Source organism: Seriola dumerili, unplaced genomic scaffold, assembly GCF_002260705.1.
Source record: "Seriola dumerili isolate Sdu_G_001 unplaced genomic scaffold, Sdu_1.0 BDQW01000550.1, whole genome shotgun sequence".
Classification (NCBI taxonomy): Eukaryota; Metazoa; Chordata; class Actinopteri; order Carangiformes; family Carangidae; genus Seriola; species Seriola dumerili.
The window spans coordinates 2052073-2068350 of NW_019174805.1; the positions used below are offsets into that span (position 1 = coordinate 2052073).

At 41.1% G+C, this 16278-nt stretch overlaps 1 protein-coding gene across 2 annotated transcripts in view; it reads right to left on the reverse strand.

Annotated features, from left to right (window-relative positions):
• Positions 1–16278, reverse strand: part of immp2l (inner mitochondrial membrane peptidase subunit 2) — a 139218-nt gene that overhangs the window by 111256 nt on the left and 11684 nt on the right. Inside the window, exons 1-3 of one of the 2 annotated variants that reach the window (XM_022764625.1) lie at positions 13307–13323; positions 11275–11426; positions 2651–2754 (exon numbers count right to left, since the gene is read on the reverse strand). In XM_022764625.1, coding sequence (XP_022620346.1) covers positions 2651–2754; positions 11275–11426; positions 13307–13319 — 269 coding nt within the window. In that variant the 5' untranslated portion in view covers positions 13320–13323. Of the gene's footprint in view, positions 1–2650; positions 2755–11274; positions 11427–13306; positions 13324–16278 lie in introns of those variants that run through there. The other variant, XM_022764626.1, reaches the window with a different exon arrangement.

A 16278-nucleotide genomic window follows, 5' to 3' on the forward strand; every position in this document is an offset into this window, starting at 1 on the left:
TCACAGAGACTTCGGAGCGGCTTTCAGATGTACAAGAAAAAAAAACTCAGAGTGAGTCTCAGGCAAAGTTTGTCTAATGAGCGGTGACGGCTCCTAGTGCTCGTGTTCGATGTGTCTGACTGGACCACGCTGTCATCGGGGTTCTGTTTACAGCTGCTCCATGTAAGTGACGTACAGTTTGTGGTGTGGACTCATTTCCAAAGGCCCCTGCTGCAGCGCTGAACAGGAATGAAGTCATACCTGTGCTGTACCACAGCTGGAGCTGTAACACTGCTTTTGTAATGACAACAAAAAAACCACCAAAACATTTTCAGCCCCACAATACACCTGCGTTTTAGCCCGGAGGCACAGCCATGCTTCTCACCACGAGCAATGTCTCGAGGACTGACAAAGTCGATGTGGAAATGTGGCGGTACTCATTTTTCTACAGTACCCTAAGTACAGAAGATGTTGTAGATACTTGAGAACTCGGAGAGAAGACGAAGGCAGACACACCAAACAATAACGACAACACGCAGAATGACAGCAGCAAATGCAGGTACAGTAACAAAAGTACCAAAGCACCACTAAATAAAAGCCAGAATGGAAATGGTGCCACAAGAGGAAACAACTCAGACTGACTGAGACAGACATCAGATCTCAACACAGAGTTCAGTTTAGGCCAGCGGTAGCTTGTTTAGGCTAACATAGTGACAACTTATAAGCTAACTTAACAAGCTAACGTTAACCTGTTTAGGCCAGCGGTAGCTTGTTTAGGCTAACATGGTGACAACTCACGTTATGAGCTAAACAAGCTAACGTTGGCCTAAACGAGAATAAATAAAAATTAGCATAAATAAGCTAACATTAGCTTGTTTAGGCTAACATGGTGACAGCTCACATTATAAGTTGTCACCATGTTAGCATAAACAAGCTAACGTTAGCTTATTTATGCTAATGTAGTGACAGATCATGGCTCGGTGCTCACAACAATAGCAGCTACACTCATCACTGTACAGTCTGTTAAAATGTCACACTGACTTTTTAAATTAATATTTTCATTTAATGAATCGTGGAGTTGAAGTGGTATTGGTGCTGACTACCAAAACTCTGGTTTTCGTGGCACTACTCAGACATCTGGATGCGTAACAGCAGGTTCGAAATGAAACACACAACAGACACATACAGCAACACATTGAACCACCAACTGGGATGCTACATGCTACAGTCCCGGTGGAATAAGAGCAGGATTAAATAACTTTAATCTCCATTCTCCTCCACAGTAACATCATCAGCATCAGAGCCAAAGAGCAGTAGATAAAAACATGATTGTGCAGGTCAGAATATTTGAGGTCAACGTTCAGTTTAGTCGAACTTTAGCTGCAAAACCTGGTGATAAATCAGCGCCGCAATGGCTCACACAGCCGGTCTATTTATTGGAAATAAAATACATTTTCAAACAGTGGTGACACTTTATATCCAAAAGGTCAAAGGTCAACTTCACTGTGACATCATAATATTCTGCAAAAACACTTCTGGTCATAATTCAACGCTGTCACTCAGCAACAGAAGTGGAGGTTGTGACCATATTTGCTGCAACTTGACCGGTTGGTGGAGGGATACAATCATGAGGCGTTAATTCTCTCTCTACATATTTCACAAGCTTCTGATTGGCTGAAAGCTCTAATGCATCAATTAGCTTGCTGGTGATAGCATCCAAAAATTTGATTAACAAAAGTAAGATGGCGTCAAAAAGCAGAACAATATCAGAACAACAAAAACAAACAATGAGTATAAAAGGTACTTGCAGCACTCGCAGTGTCATCAAGTAAAAGCAGTGAAATATCACTGCGGCACTGACAGCTCGGCTTTGACAGTCTGACAAATAAATTACACTTCTTACATGAATTACTCATCTGCCTGCAGCCATGAAAGGCCAGATGAAGACTGGTCCTATTGTTCCCACAAACCTACCATTTCAGAAGCAGTCGCCATTTAAAATGTCCTCAAAGCATTTCACATTATTACTCCTGAACTTTTTAAAATATAACAAATCAGACTTGTTCTCAGTTGTTAGTTTTGTTCTACTTTTTATTTCATCTTCTGATATTGTGTTTTATAGTGTTTTATTGTCCAAGTGGCACTTGGTTTAACTATGAATAATGCCACAAAACTGAAATTTGAATAATATGTTTTAAATACACCTATATACACCTGTGTATTACTACTTTTATGTATATGTTTTCCCCTGTGTTGGTCTGTTTGTCAGCGGTATTACGCAATAAATACTGAACTGATTTGAGCCAAACTTGGTGGAGGGATGGGAAACGGACCAGGGACAGATCTGGATCATTTACTATGAATTTGTATGTTTTTTTCTATGAAGTCAGGTGTATGTTTTTTGACACTGTCCTTGGCGTTGGTGGCGCTATCTGAGTGGCTGGAACTGGAAATTTTTAGATCAGTGAAAATATTTTCTGCGGGAAACATCTGGACCAACCTCCCGGTCGTCTTGATCCGGATCACACAGTACACCATACCACTGATTGACAGGTACACCTGAGGCGTGGAAGTCCTTTCTAAAACCATCACACGACTTACCTGCAGCTGCTGATGTCATCACCCTGTGTCTGTGCGTGTGTGTGTTGCGTTGTTTTTAAAAGTTACTCACATGACGGAGACGATGTCGCCTCGTTGGACCTGGTAGTTCCTCACACTCCAGCGGTTCAGGAGGACCACGTCACAGTCCGACCCCCCCTCCGGGTTCAGGAACGGCTGTACATACAAACAAACACAGAAACAAAGCAATTCATATAAAAGGGAGCAATATATCATCAGAGTCACAGATACACACACAGAGTCGCTGCCCACACACTGTACAGACATCCCACGATCACACACTACAAATATATATATATATATATGAACAATATATAAGAGTCACATGAGGTGGTGAGTCAGTGTAACGTGTAATAGAGCAGAAATATAGTTTGGTCAGAAGGACGACATCAACCTCCCACACTCACATCTGTTTCATGAGGCCTGTTTACACATAGGCCTCACACACACACACACACACACACACACACACACACACACACACACACACACACACACAAGAATCTGTAGCCACGGTAACTCGTCATGCTCACACACCTGAACTATAGAGGTGTTAACTGTGACCTGCTCTGTAACAACCAAACATGAAGGAGCAGCTGCTAGATGATCTGTTTTTTGTTTTTTTAAAGTTATTAACTCACAGAAAGTTGTGATAAAATAAAAAAGAAGTTAGTTTTATATCTCTTGCAAACAAGCCAGTGATGAGTTAGCCGCGCTAAGGGGCGTTAGCCAAGTAGCTAAATGACAGTAGTCTTCGGTCTTTCTGAAACATGTTCTGGAGGTTTTATCGTCCATATGCAAAGACAAGTTAAGACAAATTAGAAGCTGAAACCTTCGTGATATAAACAAAGTTAAACCATCACTTTCTGGGCACAGAAAAAAACTACCGCTCCCATGAAAGAAGTACAAGCATGGCAGCAAGGTCTTTTTTATCATTTTAATTTTAATATAATTTTAACAACTTCTACAGTGTTCAGTCCCCTCCGTCCTGCTGTTATTACATAATGTTTCATAATTTGCATATCTTATTTTTCCCACGATTAGGCTTCACATTTACTTTAATTCATTCAGCTTTTAAGTGAACTACATTTACAGTATGAGTCAAACATCTTTATTCATCATTTCTGCTTCTGAAATGGAGCAATGACTCAAGGTTTTGCCCTTTTAGCCAAATGAAGATGGTTTTTCAGAAAGTATTTAGAGATAATTAATTATTCCTGCATTATCTAACATCTGCGTTTTATTTAAAAACAGTTTTTAACTCATTTTCAGAACAGAATAATCAAAAAACAATTTCGAGGACATTTCTCCTGCAGCTCCTCTCTGCCTCTCTGCATCATTCATTGTCGCTTTCTCTCGTTCTTTTGCTCGGCTTCTCACCAAACTGACGACTGTGAATTATCGCGCTGCCTTAACGAGGTCCCTTATGGTTATTACAGCAGTGTCCCTAAATTTATGTGCTGCTGATTTATGGATGGTAAAATGCTGCACGTAGCACCTTTAGGGACAGTTTCTCCCCCAAACAGACAGAGAGTTGCAGAGTTATACTCCACGCAGTCATATGAAATAGTGCCACAGGTAGCACCAGGTTCACACCGGCACGTCTGTATGATTTAACATGGTGATATAACAGCTCTTCACTGACAATGCTGCTGGATTTCTGCTCCAGTTCACCAGCAATATTGTTATGGTGAGAAACAGTTCACGCTGCTGTAATGTCAAGAAGTTGTCTTTAAAAAGGAACATCCAGGAGTGGTTTTCCTTCTTTGCCTCCCTCTCTATTTTAATCAGTGTTTTGATATTGTTGTGGAAATGCATCTGCAAGCAGGGACTATTAGTGCATTCAAGGACACTTCAGTGTTTCAGATCTCAGAGTCTGCAGTCATTCAGCCCCCTTTGAAATGGTAAGAAGAAAATTACATTCGTCGCAACTGAAATCACATTTATTCAGATTCAGAATTAAAACTAATTTAACCCTTTAAGTTTTTTTTCTCAAAGAGCGAGTGATTTACAGAGCAGATTTCAAAGCCATTTCAGTCGGACTTCAATAAGTCCTGCTCGCAATTTAATGCACAAATGACAGATTTTATTTTGGTTTCCATAGTGAACGGACAGGAAGTTAAATTAGCTGCTGATCTGAAGACAGGAAGTAAATATAAGACTTATGATCATGTGACAACAACTGGGTAAAAATAATCCATTCCACCATTGTTTAGATTTAGGGTATGTTTTTGCAAAATGGCTGCCAATTAAATTAACGGTGTGTTAACATCATCGTGGCCAATATTAGATATTAGCGACCAATAGCTTATCACAAACCCCAAAGATATGTTTGAAACTGTGATATGAAACAAATTGTCGCTTGTTTTCACATGGAAAAATGTCCTGTTCAGTTTTTATGTCGGTAAATAGATACCGGTCAAAAAGTTGTATTTTCACTACGTAGCTAACGTTAGCATTAACAGCTGTTCACTTACCAGTCTTGCTAAGAGCTTCAGCCATCTACGTGTTTCCAATACAAGAGGTTATAATACGTGCTCAGATACTCAGCTAATTCTTCAGGGAAGCCTGGACGCTACAGTGACTCGGTAACGGAAAGTGATGAGACAGTCCGACTGTGCTGGGGCTAGCTGGTTAGCATGCTAGCTTCAGTGGAGGACAGAGAAGTGATAGAAATAGAAGCAAAACAAGAGGGTTGATTCCACCTCTGGAGACAGTTGTTGGTGAGTAAAGGACTGAAGTTTGATGCTGAACTCACAACGTTTCTTCTAGACTGGTAAGTAAACAGCTGCTAATGCTAACGTTAGCTATGTAGCAATAGCAAAACTTATAAATACCTTAATTTGAATGAATGCTGTTGGCAAATCATTGATTAAATTTTGATTTCACTATAACGTACTGAGGTTATTAACTACACAACCTTGTGTAGATTTAAGATCAATACATTTGACACTTTAGTATTTAGCTCAGGGTTTCCCAAAGCTCCCAACACCCGTGTCCTCCATGACAGCTTCATCACATGCTTGTCTACGAACCCCCCCTTCTCTTTCCCCCGCCTCAACAACAACATCATTATTCTTACAACTTGTTTGTGTCCATACACACACACACACACACACACACACACACACACACACACGCGGCGCGACGCGCAACGACTGTTTCATTAAACAGGACGTGCACAGGCCATTTCACGCTCACTGGGGTAATTGACAGAATATCTCTCATCTGTCATTCCCCAAAATAAATATCCCTGTGAGAGCCGTCAGCCTGAGAGTTTATCAGTTAGAGCTGGATACTTCATCAGCTCCCCTCACTGTCATATTTCACCGTATTACATGCTGCATTGTTTCAGAAACTCTGAGTCTGAATTCATAGGAAATTGTTAAAGTGTGTGTGACAGGTTGGTTGCGGCAGATTCTTTGATCATTAACTCCGTTTTTGTTTTTGTTGAGTAAGAGTTTGACAGTGTAAACCGGTTATTAACCAGAGCACTGACCTCTGTAGGAGACTGCAGCAGCGACCGGTGGGTGAAAATATAAAATACATAAGGTTATAACTTTGGGAATTGTTTATTAAATGCTTCTTTATCTGATGTAATGGTGCAGCCACAAACAATATCACAACAGCTTTACTCTGAGTATTTGACTCAGTGATATCATGACGTGTGCAGCTTCAGAGAAGTGTTACAACAGGCAGATAAGCAGCGTCATTACGCACGTATCACATGTAAACTTATTAAATTGTAAATTGCTTTGAGATGTTTATCACTGTGGGCGGGTTGCGTGGTTAACTCCACCTGTCATCTCAGAGCCTGTCAGCCTCGTGGCGTATATGATGTACACGATCATTTTAAAATGTTGCTTTAAACATTTTAAACATTGTGACCTCATAAAGATCAGACAAAGACTTTTTTTCTCCTTTCACTTAAAGCAATTCAGACGCTCACACTTCACTTGATCCAGGACAGAAAGCACTGATGATCGTCACGTCCATCACAGTGAATGTTCAGTTCATTCTATTATTAATTGTTAATTGTTCTGTTTGAGTATTTGTCTCCTTTAAGATTGTACATCTTTATATATCTTTAATTGTTTGATATTATCACATGTTTTGTCTCTTCTTATATTCTACATCATAATTAATGCATTTCAATATAGTATTTTACTTTCATATCTGCAGTGTGTAGTTTTAATTACACTGTGAGCTGAAAACTAGCAGCAGCTATAAACTGTCTGTGCATCAGTGTCATGCTTTGTATTGGATTTATGTTAAACTGCATCGTCCCTGTTAAATAAATAAACAACATAATTTCATCTCGGCAAGAAAGAAAAACACAATCCACCGTTTCCAACTTCTCCACTGATGATTTGCTGGATCTGATATTTGGACCGTCGCTGAGAAAAGATTAATTACATGAAGACGTCACCTTCAGCTCTGAGAAGCTGTGATAAAAAAATTTAAAAAAATCAATTGATGATGAAAACATTGTTCTGTTGTCAATAATAATAATTATTGATGTAATTAAAAATTATATTAACACAGTGTTAACTTTTCAAATCAATCTGAGCGAAATCTGCATCTCCCTGCAATGATAATCAGACTTTCATTTATGCAGACCTGGTGTTGATTTAAATGGGTTATACAGGGTTTTACAAGTCTGCTAATTGATTTTTGTAGAATTCAGAAATAAATATAAAACCACAGCTGCCAGGAAAGTAAGAAAATAGTCTGCGATATTAATTATGCAACATTAATCAATGAGGGTTAAAGAACGTTCAACGTACAGTAAAACGGTGTGAATGTTAAAGTTAATGAGCTGAATCATGAAACGAAAACGATGTAATGATTTAATGATTAAATGACTTTAAGATGAATACAGTCAGAGTTCATAAGAATCTTCACAGAAAACCGAAAATGAAGCGTTTTGTTTTATGAAACTCGGAGATAACGATCATGAGTCTGAGCGTTTGATCTCGTCTTTTCTCTCTGACATAAATTAAAAACTCAAACATTTCATATTCACAACCTCCCATTACTCAGGAGCTCAGAAAACACTGTTTCCATGACAACAACCCCAAGCACTGCAGAAAGGATGAGGTATACACACACACACACACACACATACACACACACTGTCTTCTGTCTTGCTGTATGTGTGTGTGTGTGTGTGTGTGTGTTTGTGTTTTCGGTCTCTTGCTGCTCTGTGATGAACCTGCTGCTAAAATCTCTCATGAAAACAATCAGCTGTGAGGAAAGTGTCGACAGCTGCAGAATGACATCACTGTAATTTCAGCGTGGCGTGAATCCAGATCTCCAGATCCGTCCCGCCCCGACAGGGCGAGGACTTCTTTCTGCTGCGTTTGGCTGTTTTTCCTGGTTTTTCCCTCAGAGGGTTAAAAGTCAGACATTTTCAGACATGAATCTACAGCTGCTAGCCTTTAGCTTAGCATAAAGACTGGAAACAGAGGGAAACAGCTAGCCTGGCCAGAGGTAACAGACGAGTGGAAACAGTCCAGCCTAAATATCGCGACATTAAGCCGAGGACCAATACAGCTCGCTGATGAACTAATTATCATGTTATCTTTCATGTTTTTTTAATCTGTGCAAAAAAACCACACACCTGACGCTGCTGCACGACGCTCACAACTTCCTGGAAGCTTAAAACATCCCAGCTGTTGCAGGGCGTGCGTCGTCAGCGGACATGTCGCCCGGTGAGCAGGTTTGAGACGATCTGGATCTGTGTGTGAGACAGCGTGATCCACTTCCTGCCAATATCCAGCAACAATCAACCTGATCAAATCTGTGTCGCACCAGATACTGACTCTTTTCTGTTCATGCACCAACAGCAGTCAAGTGTTTCTGGAGCAACAACAACAACAACAACAACACAGAGCCGTGTCTCTGACCTGTCATGACTTCATCCCCTTTCTCCGCCACAAAGGAGGAGCCTTGGCCACAGCGCCGCCATGACAGGTGGTTTTCTATCATAAAGACTACAGACAGAGCGCGGCGAGCGGCAGTAATCAGGAGCACAGGATCTTTCACCCAGACGGCATTATGGGAACATTCAGATGTCGAGCACAGCGGCCGGCGTTAGATGACTCACTGCCACTCCCAGGGTCACCGTGCCTTTACCTTTTAATTACAGCGGCGTGCAGCTCAGTCGGATAGACAATACAGAGCTTTTTACAGTCTCTTCTGTGCTGCACACGTGAATGTAATGGTAACTTGTTTATTTATGCGTCAGACAGAGTAAATCACTGGGGATCGATGCTTCACATAAACAGATTAACCAGAATAAACCTCAGCCCGAGTGAACCCGAGGAGCCGCGTTACTCTGAGTCAGTGTCTCCGGCATCTAACGGAGTGTAAACATCTCATTTAGTCGAGCGGGTTCCCGCCTTAAAAACAGCCAGTGTTTGGTTTCATTAGTTATCTTATAGGATGTGATCACTCTGGGGAAGTTCTCGCGGAGGTCATCGCCGCGACCCCGGCGCACACAGCTACATGAATACACAACCCGAACCAAAGAGCAACATGCAGTTTTAATATTCATGCTCATTAAAAATAGAGAGCAGATTGTTTTATGCATAATGCAACACATGTCGGGGATAATGAGCTGCACGACAGGAAACCAAGTCGGTCAAAACCCAACAGGCACTTGTTTTTTTGTTTTGTTTTGTTTTTTCTCTTTACATCTCTGCTTCTCAGATGGGGGGGGGGGGGGGCGCAGGTTGTTTACTGTTTGGATGAGAATAAAAAGAGGCCATGCATGAAGTGTTTGTGGAGCTGTCTCGTCTCCAACATGGCCGCCTGGTTACCACTTCCAAAAAAGAAGACGCCGACTCAGTGTGGAGCAGTAAAGCAGGTGGGACACGGCTCGTTAACCGCAGCCAGCTCTAAAACTTTTATCACCAATTGATTAGTTTGTGTTTGTGTATTTAATCTGCAGTGTGCAGCCATTTCGTTGTAGATGAAGCAGCTGGTGTCTCAAGTCTCAACTAAACAAACTAAACAAACAACATTCAGCAGTGTTTTCTAATCTGACGCTCTTATTTTGAAAACACAACGCTGTTTTCCAAGGTCACTCGTGTCAGTATCATGTTTATAGGTATTTTTTTTGAATGTCAAAACCATTACATAAATGTTAAAGGTTGTTTCCTGCAGAATGTTTGTGTGAGGCAGCAGCTGATTGTCTGCTTTTGTATTGATTGCACAAATGATCCTCGATCTGAGACGTTTAGCTGAGCCTCGCTGCTGCTGTTATCTACTCATTTATTTATCTCAGTGGACACCGATTTATTTTATTCCATAATTACTAATTAATTAACTTTTTCTTTTTTTATTTGATATTCAGCTAGATTTAATTAATTTCTTATTAATATATTTATTCATTAAAGAAGAATTTTTGAATTAACTTTTATTTTCTTTATCTTCTATTTTCCATACGTCACTTATTTATTGATTTCACTGGAAGTTTATTAGTTAATTCATTTATTAATTCTAAGTTTTAATTTTATTAATATAATTATGACCCATATTGACCTGAGATAAAGTTTGAACTTGTCCTTTAAGGCATACATGGCGACTAAAACATTCTCAGTTCTGATTGGCTGGAAGGAGCGGACCATTAGTTCAGCCACAGATCTGAGAACCAGGGTTATTTGTGTAACCAATAAAACAATTCTCACAAATAACCCTACAAATCTGATGTTTGAATTTACGTGAATTCTTTATTTAAGCTAATTAGTTAATTAGTTAGCTAATTAGTAAAAACTTCATCTATTTCATCTTTAAAGAAATTTTCTTTTTTGAAAAATCACGAATCTATGAATATGTAAAATATAATCCTCTAACGATTTCAGAACTTGAACTATTGGAAACAAGGTGTCTCTGATTTCACTGAAAAGTCCATTCATGATTGGCTCCGGACTAGTTGTGATGTCACAAATTCCTGCAGGTACGTCCAGGTGTACGCGAGCTCAGAGAAACTTTCTCCCCTTAGGCGGATGAATCCGAAAACAGTGTGAAGGTCAAACATCTGAGAGAAGAGAGAATAAGCAGAACACGTGTCTGTTGTATATGTGTGGAGGTGGACTTCAGGTGTCACCTGTGAAGACGGGAGAGGCGAGGAGCAGGAAGCAGGAAGTAGAACTGTTTCCTGTTCTTTTAAGTGTGATGTGTTCCAGATTTTAATCAGTTAAATTTCTCTTCTTGTGTTCGATGCAACGTTCGATTTCAAAGCTTGGGGGGATTTTAAAACTCTGAACGGAGCCTCGTGATGTGAACACCTTCCCTCCCGGCCCAGAAACGTTATATATTATAATTATATTATTTTATATCTAATTGTTATAAAAACAGAAAATCAAGATGAGTGATGATGATTGTGGCACTTTGTCACGTCTATAGAGATAAAATATCCAGGGAACTGGTTTTACAGTGAAGGTATTGGTGCGACAGCAGACGCACAGTCAGCAGTCGATGAAAAACGGTCAGAGTTTAGACAAAAACAGCTTTTCTCTCAGCCTCATTTCCCAGCACTCCACATGTTGTGATGGCGCTGTGACCTCTGACCCCCCCCGTTAGCGGCAGTTTGTAAAGTCAGAGATTTCCAGTTGACCTCAGGGTCATCTCGCTCTGATTAGTGGGTGCGGATGTGTTGTGGCGTCTCACCTGCATCGACGCTCCCTCCACTCGCGCCACGTAGGCGAATCGATCGAGGACGGTGACCGTGATGGGGACGGCGACGAAGAAGCCGCTGACGAACACCCGCAGGTAGCGCCGCCCCGCCGTCGCCTGCTGAGCCATCGCCTGGACAGGAAACACTGGAGAAAAAAAAAAAAACAGGAAGCCAGCAATCGTCAGAGCCAATGACGGCACACGGGAAACTAAACAGCACTCAGCTTAGATTAGACTACATTGGACTAAACTTTATTGATCTCTGTGGGGGGAGCGGGTCGATGCAGCAGCGGGGGAGTAACAGAAAACCACAGAGGAAACAGATCAGAGCAACACGGGAGAAGACGACAGGTACAGCAGCAGCATGAGAAGTGGAAACAGACGAGACGCAGCATCACAAGTACTTCTCTTATGTCAACACATTGTCGTACTGTTCCACATTTACAGAACCTGACGAGTCTGAAACAACCTGCTGACTGACTGACTGACTGACTGACTGACTGACTGACTGACTGACTGACTGACATGGACATTAAAACACAATTGAATCAACAAGAGGAGCCTTTGTTGTTTTCATATTTCTAGCAGTTTGTGCACCTGTCCATCAGGGCAATTTTATTTAATTTAACAAGATAATCGAGATTAATTTGTGCACATTATGTTTCACAAAACAAAACCCCTATCCACTTCCTGGTTACGTTCGCGGCGTACGAAGGAGTGCGTCATCCTGACAGTTCAGCCTTTAACTTCCTTGGACTGAGTAACTGAATATATTTTACCAAAATGTTGAATATATGTTTCAGTACGTTGGTGCAGAGCACTACAACTTATTTGCTCTCATTTATTTTGGTCTATTTCTATTTATTATTTTTATAAACTGAATTGTTTTCAGTAGGTTGTGGATGTTCACTAATGTTAAAACATTTTTTTTTCCTTTATTTAATTTATTTTTATAAAATTTAATTTCATGTATTTAGACTTTTTTTTATTTATTTGTTCTTCCGTTTAATTTTATTTAAACATCAAGAAAGTCCACTGTTAAAAAGACAGTTTTTTTTTTTTTTTAAAGTTCAATAAACACGTGGTGTTTCTAAAGTCAGTGAGTCATCGTGTTAAATAATCATGATCTCAGTATTGATCAAAACAGTCATGATGTTCATCAAACAGACTGTGGAATCTACGGTGGAAGAAAACACATGCAAAACAGTCAAAACACAAACGACTTCAGGAAACACACCGGCTGCAGACACTCAGCACAACGCAGCTGTTTGTGTATTTGGTTGTCGAGAGTATGTAAAGTACAGATACTGGACGAACTCTCCACTCCTGCTTATATTCTGTAGGATAAATATGATTATATACGACCTCTCCGTTTGTGATGGAGTGTTTTTATATTGCAGTAATTAAAGGTCTGAACACTTCATCCACCACTGACCACAGAGGCCTGTAACCAATCACAGAGCATCATCAGACACAGGCAGCGTCGCCTCTCGTATCAGTCAAACACACGGTGACGTCGGAGTTTAATCACAACACGAGCCCGACAGGAACCCGGACATCACAAGGAAAAAAAAAAAGGAGCCTTCTGTCACTTTTCTCTGCAGGTTTGCTGCTTGGACACTGAAAACACATCACACTGAGCCTGTTCTCCCTAGACAGAGTTTTTCATCCACTTTGCTTTTCACGGCGCTCCGGGAAGCCCAGACAGGCGTGAAATAACCGACCAGCGGGCAGCGGCGGCGGCCATGCACCGCTGCCTTCAGCTAACAGCTAACAGCCTCGTCTGGACGTCCACTGTCCTCCCTCTGGAGATCTGCTACAGCTATTACCTCCACATCACAAGGCTTCAGATGAAACATCATCAGAAACACACTGTACTCCCTCAACTCTCTCCATCTGCAGCCGGACAGGGTTCGTCACTGCGGCGTGACAAAACAGAAGCTAATCTGTGTTTCCCTTCACTGTAACGTCCCAACACAACAACACAGAAAACACAGCATCCATTAATAATATCAAAGACGTTTACATTTCAACTTCATTGTGCTGAGGGACATTTTAATTTATAATCACAGGTGAGATCATGTTCAGCCGCTGCGGGTTTATTAAGTCCCGACTGAGGTCCAGACAACATCAGCTCTCTGGTTCAGGTTAGTGAAAGATGGTTGCCTTGGTTACCTAGTAAATAAACAGATTGTGTCTGACGTCACTGTGAACATTTTGAGTATTAAACCAGAACCTGAACCAGGAGCTGGGAGAGTCTCAACAGAACCATATGATAGTTTAATAAAGCTGGAGTCACTTCAGGAGGATGTTGAACTGATCAGATGTTTTACTGATTTTAACCTTCGTTTCAAACGTAAATCAGAAAAAATGAAAGAGGAAGTAAACTTAAAACTTCACTGTTTCTCCTCTCCATAAAATCCTCATGTCCTGCCGCCGGCAACGGGCCGACCGAGGGCCGCTAAAGTCAGAGCGGTCTGCCCACGTGGTGAGCCGTGTGTCGGCTAACAATAGTTAGCTTGGTAGGCTAATGTTTCCTGGCGCACAGTCCACATGTCTCATGTTTCAGATTTTTATCGAATGATCTCTTTCCTTTTTTTTTTATTTCTCGGGCATCGAATCACAGCAGACGTTATGATGAGAGTCCAGACTCTACAGCTCCGGAGGAAGAAGACCTGCAGACATATTTACAATCAGAGAAATCATGGATTTGAAGTTTTTTTATCTGATTTATTAAGGACTTAACATGGTCAGACTGTGGAGCTCAGACAGAAGCAGGACGCACGTTTTCTTTCTTTCTCCAAAGTCTTTATCTAAATCAATTTCAGACGGGTGTTTTGAGACCGAGTAACTTCCACATTCACTCCGACCACCTTCATCCGTCACCAGCACAAACATCTCTGCTTCCACTGTCACAGTGAAGGTGTTCAGCTCCGCCGCTGCAGTAATGAGCGCGGCGCCTCAGACCACAGCACATAAATCAGCTGCCACACTCATCTGAACCTGTAACAGGGTTTCCACAGGGTTCCTCCGGGAGGACGCGTGCATGACAAAGACTTCACACGGGGGACGGGTGCAAACACTCGATGTGGCGGTGCTTCCTCGTATACCACAATAATTTAACTCAAGTTTCAACTTTAACTTTATCATCTACCAGGGGAACTTTGTCCTGCAGCTGGACACAACACGGACCTGAACATACAGCCAGAAAAACAAGATAAAACAGCTTCAATATTTCTGATATGAAGTATTTTCATAATATGGATCAAATGTTTAAAAATGAATGTTGTCTAGATGAATAGAGACTTTAATTATCTCCTGGGGAAAATTCAGGTGTCCATCAACTCAATAGAAACAATATTAATAATAATAATAATAATAATAATGATAATAGTTAATAATAAACAATAATAATTGTCTTGTTCCTGTTCTCCAATAGAGATGTTATTTTGTCTGTTAAGAGTTGTTAGCATGGATTTTAGCATGTTGCTAACATCATTCATTTCTCCTAAATAAAAGAAAAAAAAAAGAAAAAGCTCAATGCTCCTGATTTTGAAGCTCAGTTCTCAAATGCATGCAGGGCGGATGGATACACTATTGTTTTTGTAGATATAGTTCCGGCACATATCTCCCTATAAAAACACAAATTGTCTCATATTTTTGTTTGTGCGAGGATCAAATAAAAACAATAATTAATAATAAGTGATCTTTAAAAGTGTGGACGGATATATTTCTGAACTTCTGAACAGCTGAGATCTGGCCCTTACACTTCCACATCTGGGGTGACAGCTAGAGGATTTTCTGTGTGTGCCAGAATTGGTCCAGATGTGGAAGTTGCATCTTACACTCATGCCGTACAGGGGCCAGATTCGGGCCGTGGAACCAGGTGTACACTGGGCCAGAAGAAAACAAATGTGTGGGCGAAGTATGGGCCAGATTTATTGAGCTGTCCCCTCTGCCTTCACTCTGTATGCTAAGCTAAGCTAAGCTAAGCTAACCACATCCTGACTGCAGCTCCAAGCAAAGCAAATAAATCCTGGGGAACTATTTCTTCAAGCTGCAGCTTTTTGATGGAAACCAGTGGACAGCTGTGGTTGGACATACACACTGATACACACATGCAACTTCTCGTGCATACAGTGCGACACACACACACACACACACACACACACATATAGTGACACAGTGCTCCAGCCTCCTCTAACAAAGCTCCCGGTCTCAGTATACGTTACGTCCTATTAACCACAGTGATCTGCCTCTGCTGGGCTCTGTGAGACATCAGTTACCCGCCGTGTGCTGGAGGGAGGAAACTCCAGCGCCGGAGCAGAAAATCTATTCTAGCATAACAATCCATCCTGACATGAACATATTGCCATTACACTTCCATAAAGCCCGCCGCATAATTCCCCTAACAGAGAACAAGTGTATCATCAGAGGAAGCTCGATGTGGAGCTTCGAGGTTTCCGCTCGGTTTTTACAGTCGGCTCGTTTTCTGCTCCGACACCTCGGAGCCCGGCAGCGCTCACATTAAAACCACCTTGTTTCCTGCAGTTTCCTGTCGGCACATTTTAAGCGATGTGGCTGACACAGCAGGTCTCACATCAAAGTCACGGAGAAATGAAAAATGACTTCTTTTTCTTCCCCCCCTCTTGTTAGCTAAGTGTCCAGATCATAATATACAGCTTTTTAACAGGAAGACACCCCCAGACTACATTTTCTTTCTCTGGGTTTTAATTAAAAATCCATCTTATCAATAACACGGCGCTGTCACCGAGTTTTACCGCTGTCAGGTGAAATCCACAAAGTCAACTTTAAGAGAACCTCACTCAAGACTTTTTAGCTTACAGAGCAGAAACCAACATTTATCATTTAAATTAATCTTCTTTTTTTTTTTTACCTAAAAAAATGTCAAAAACAATGAGACACTCGTCGTCAGTGACAGACTCAAGTCACAAGCAAAAACTAAAGTGATAAGTTTACAATGATGAAACTAAGAAA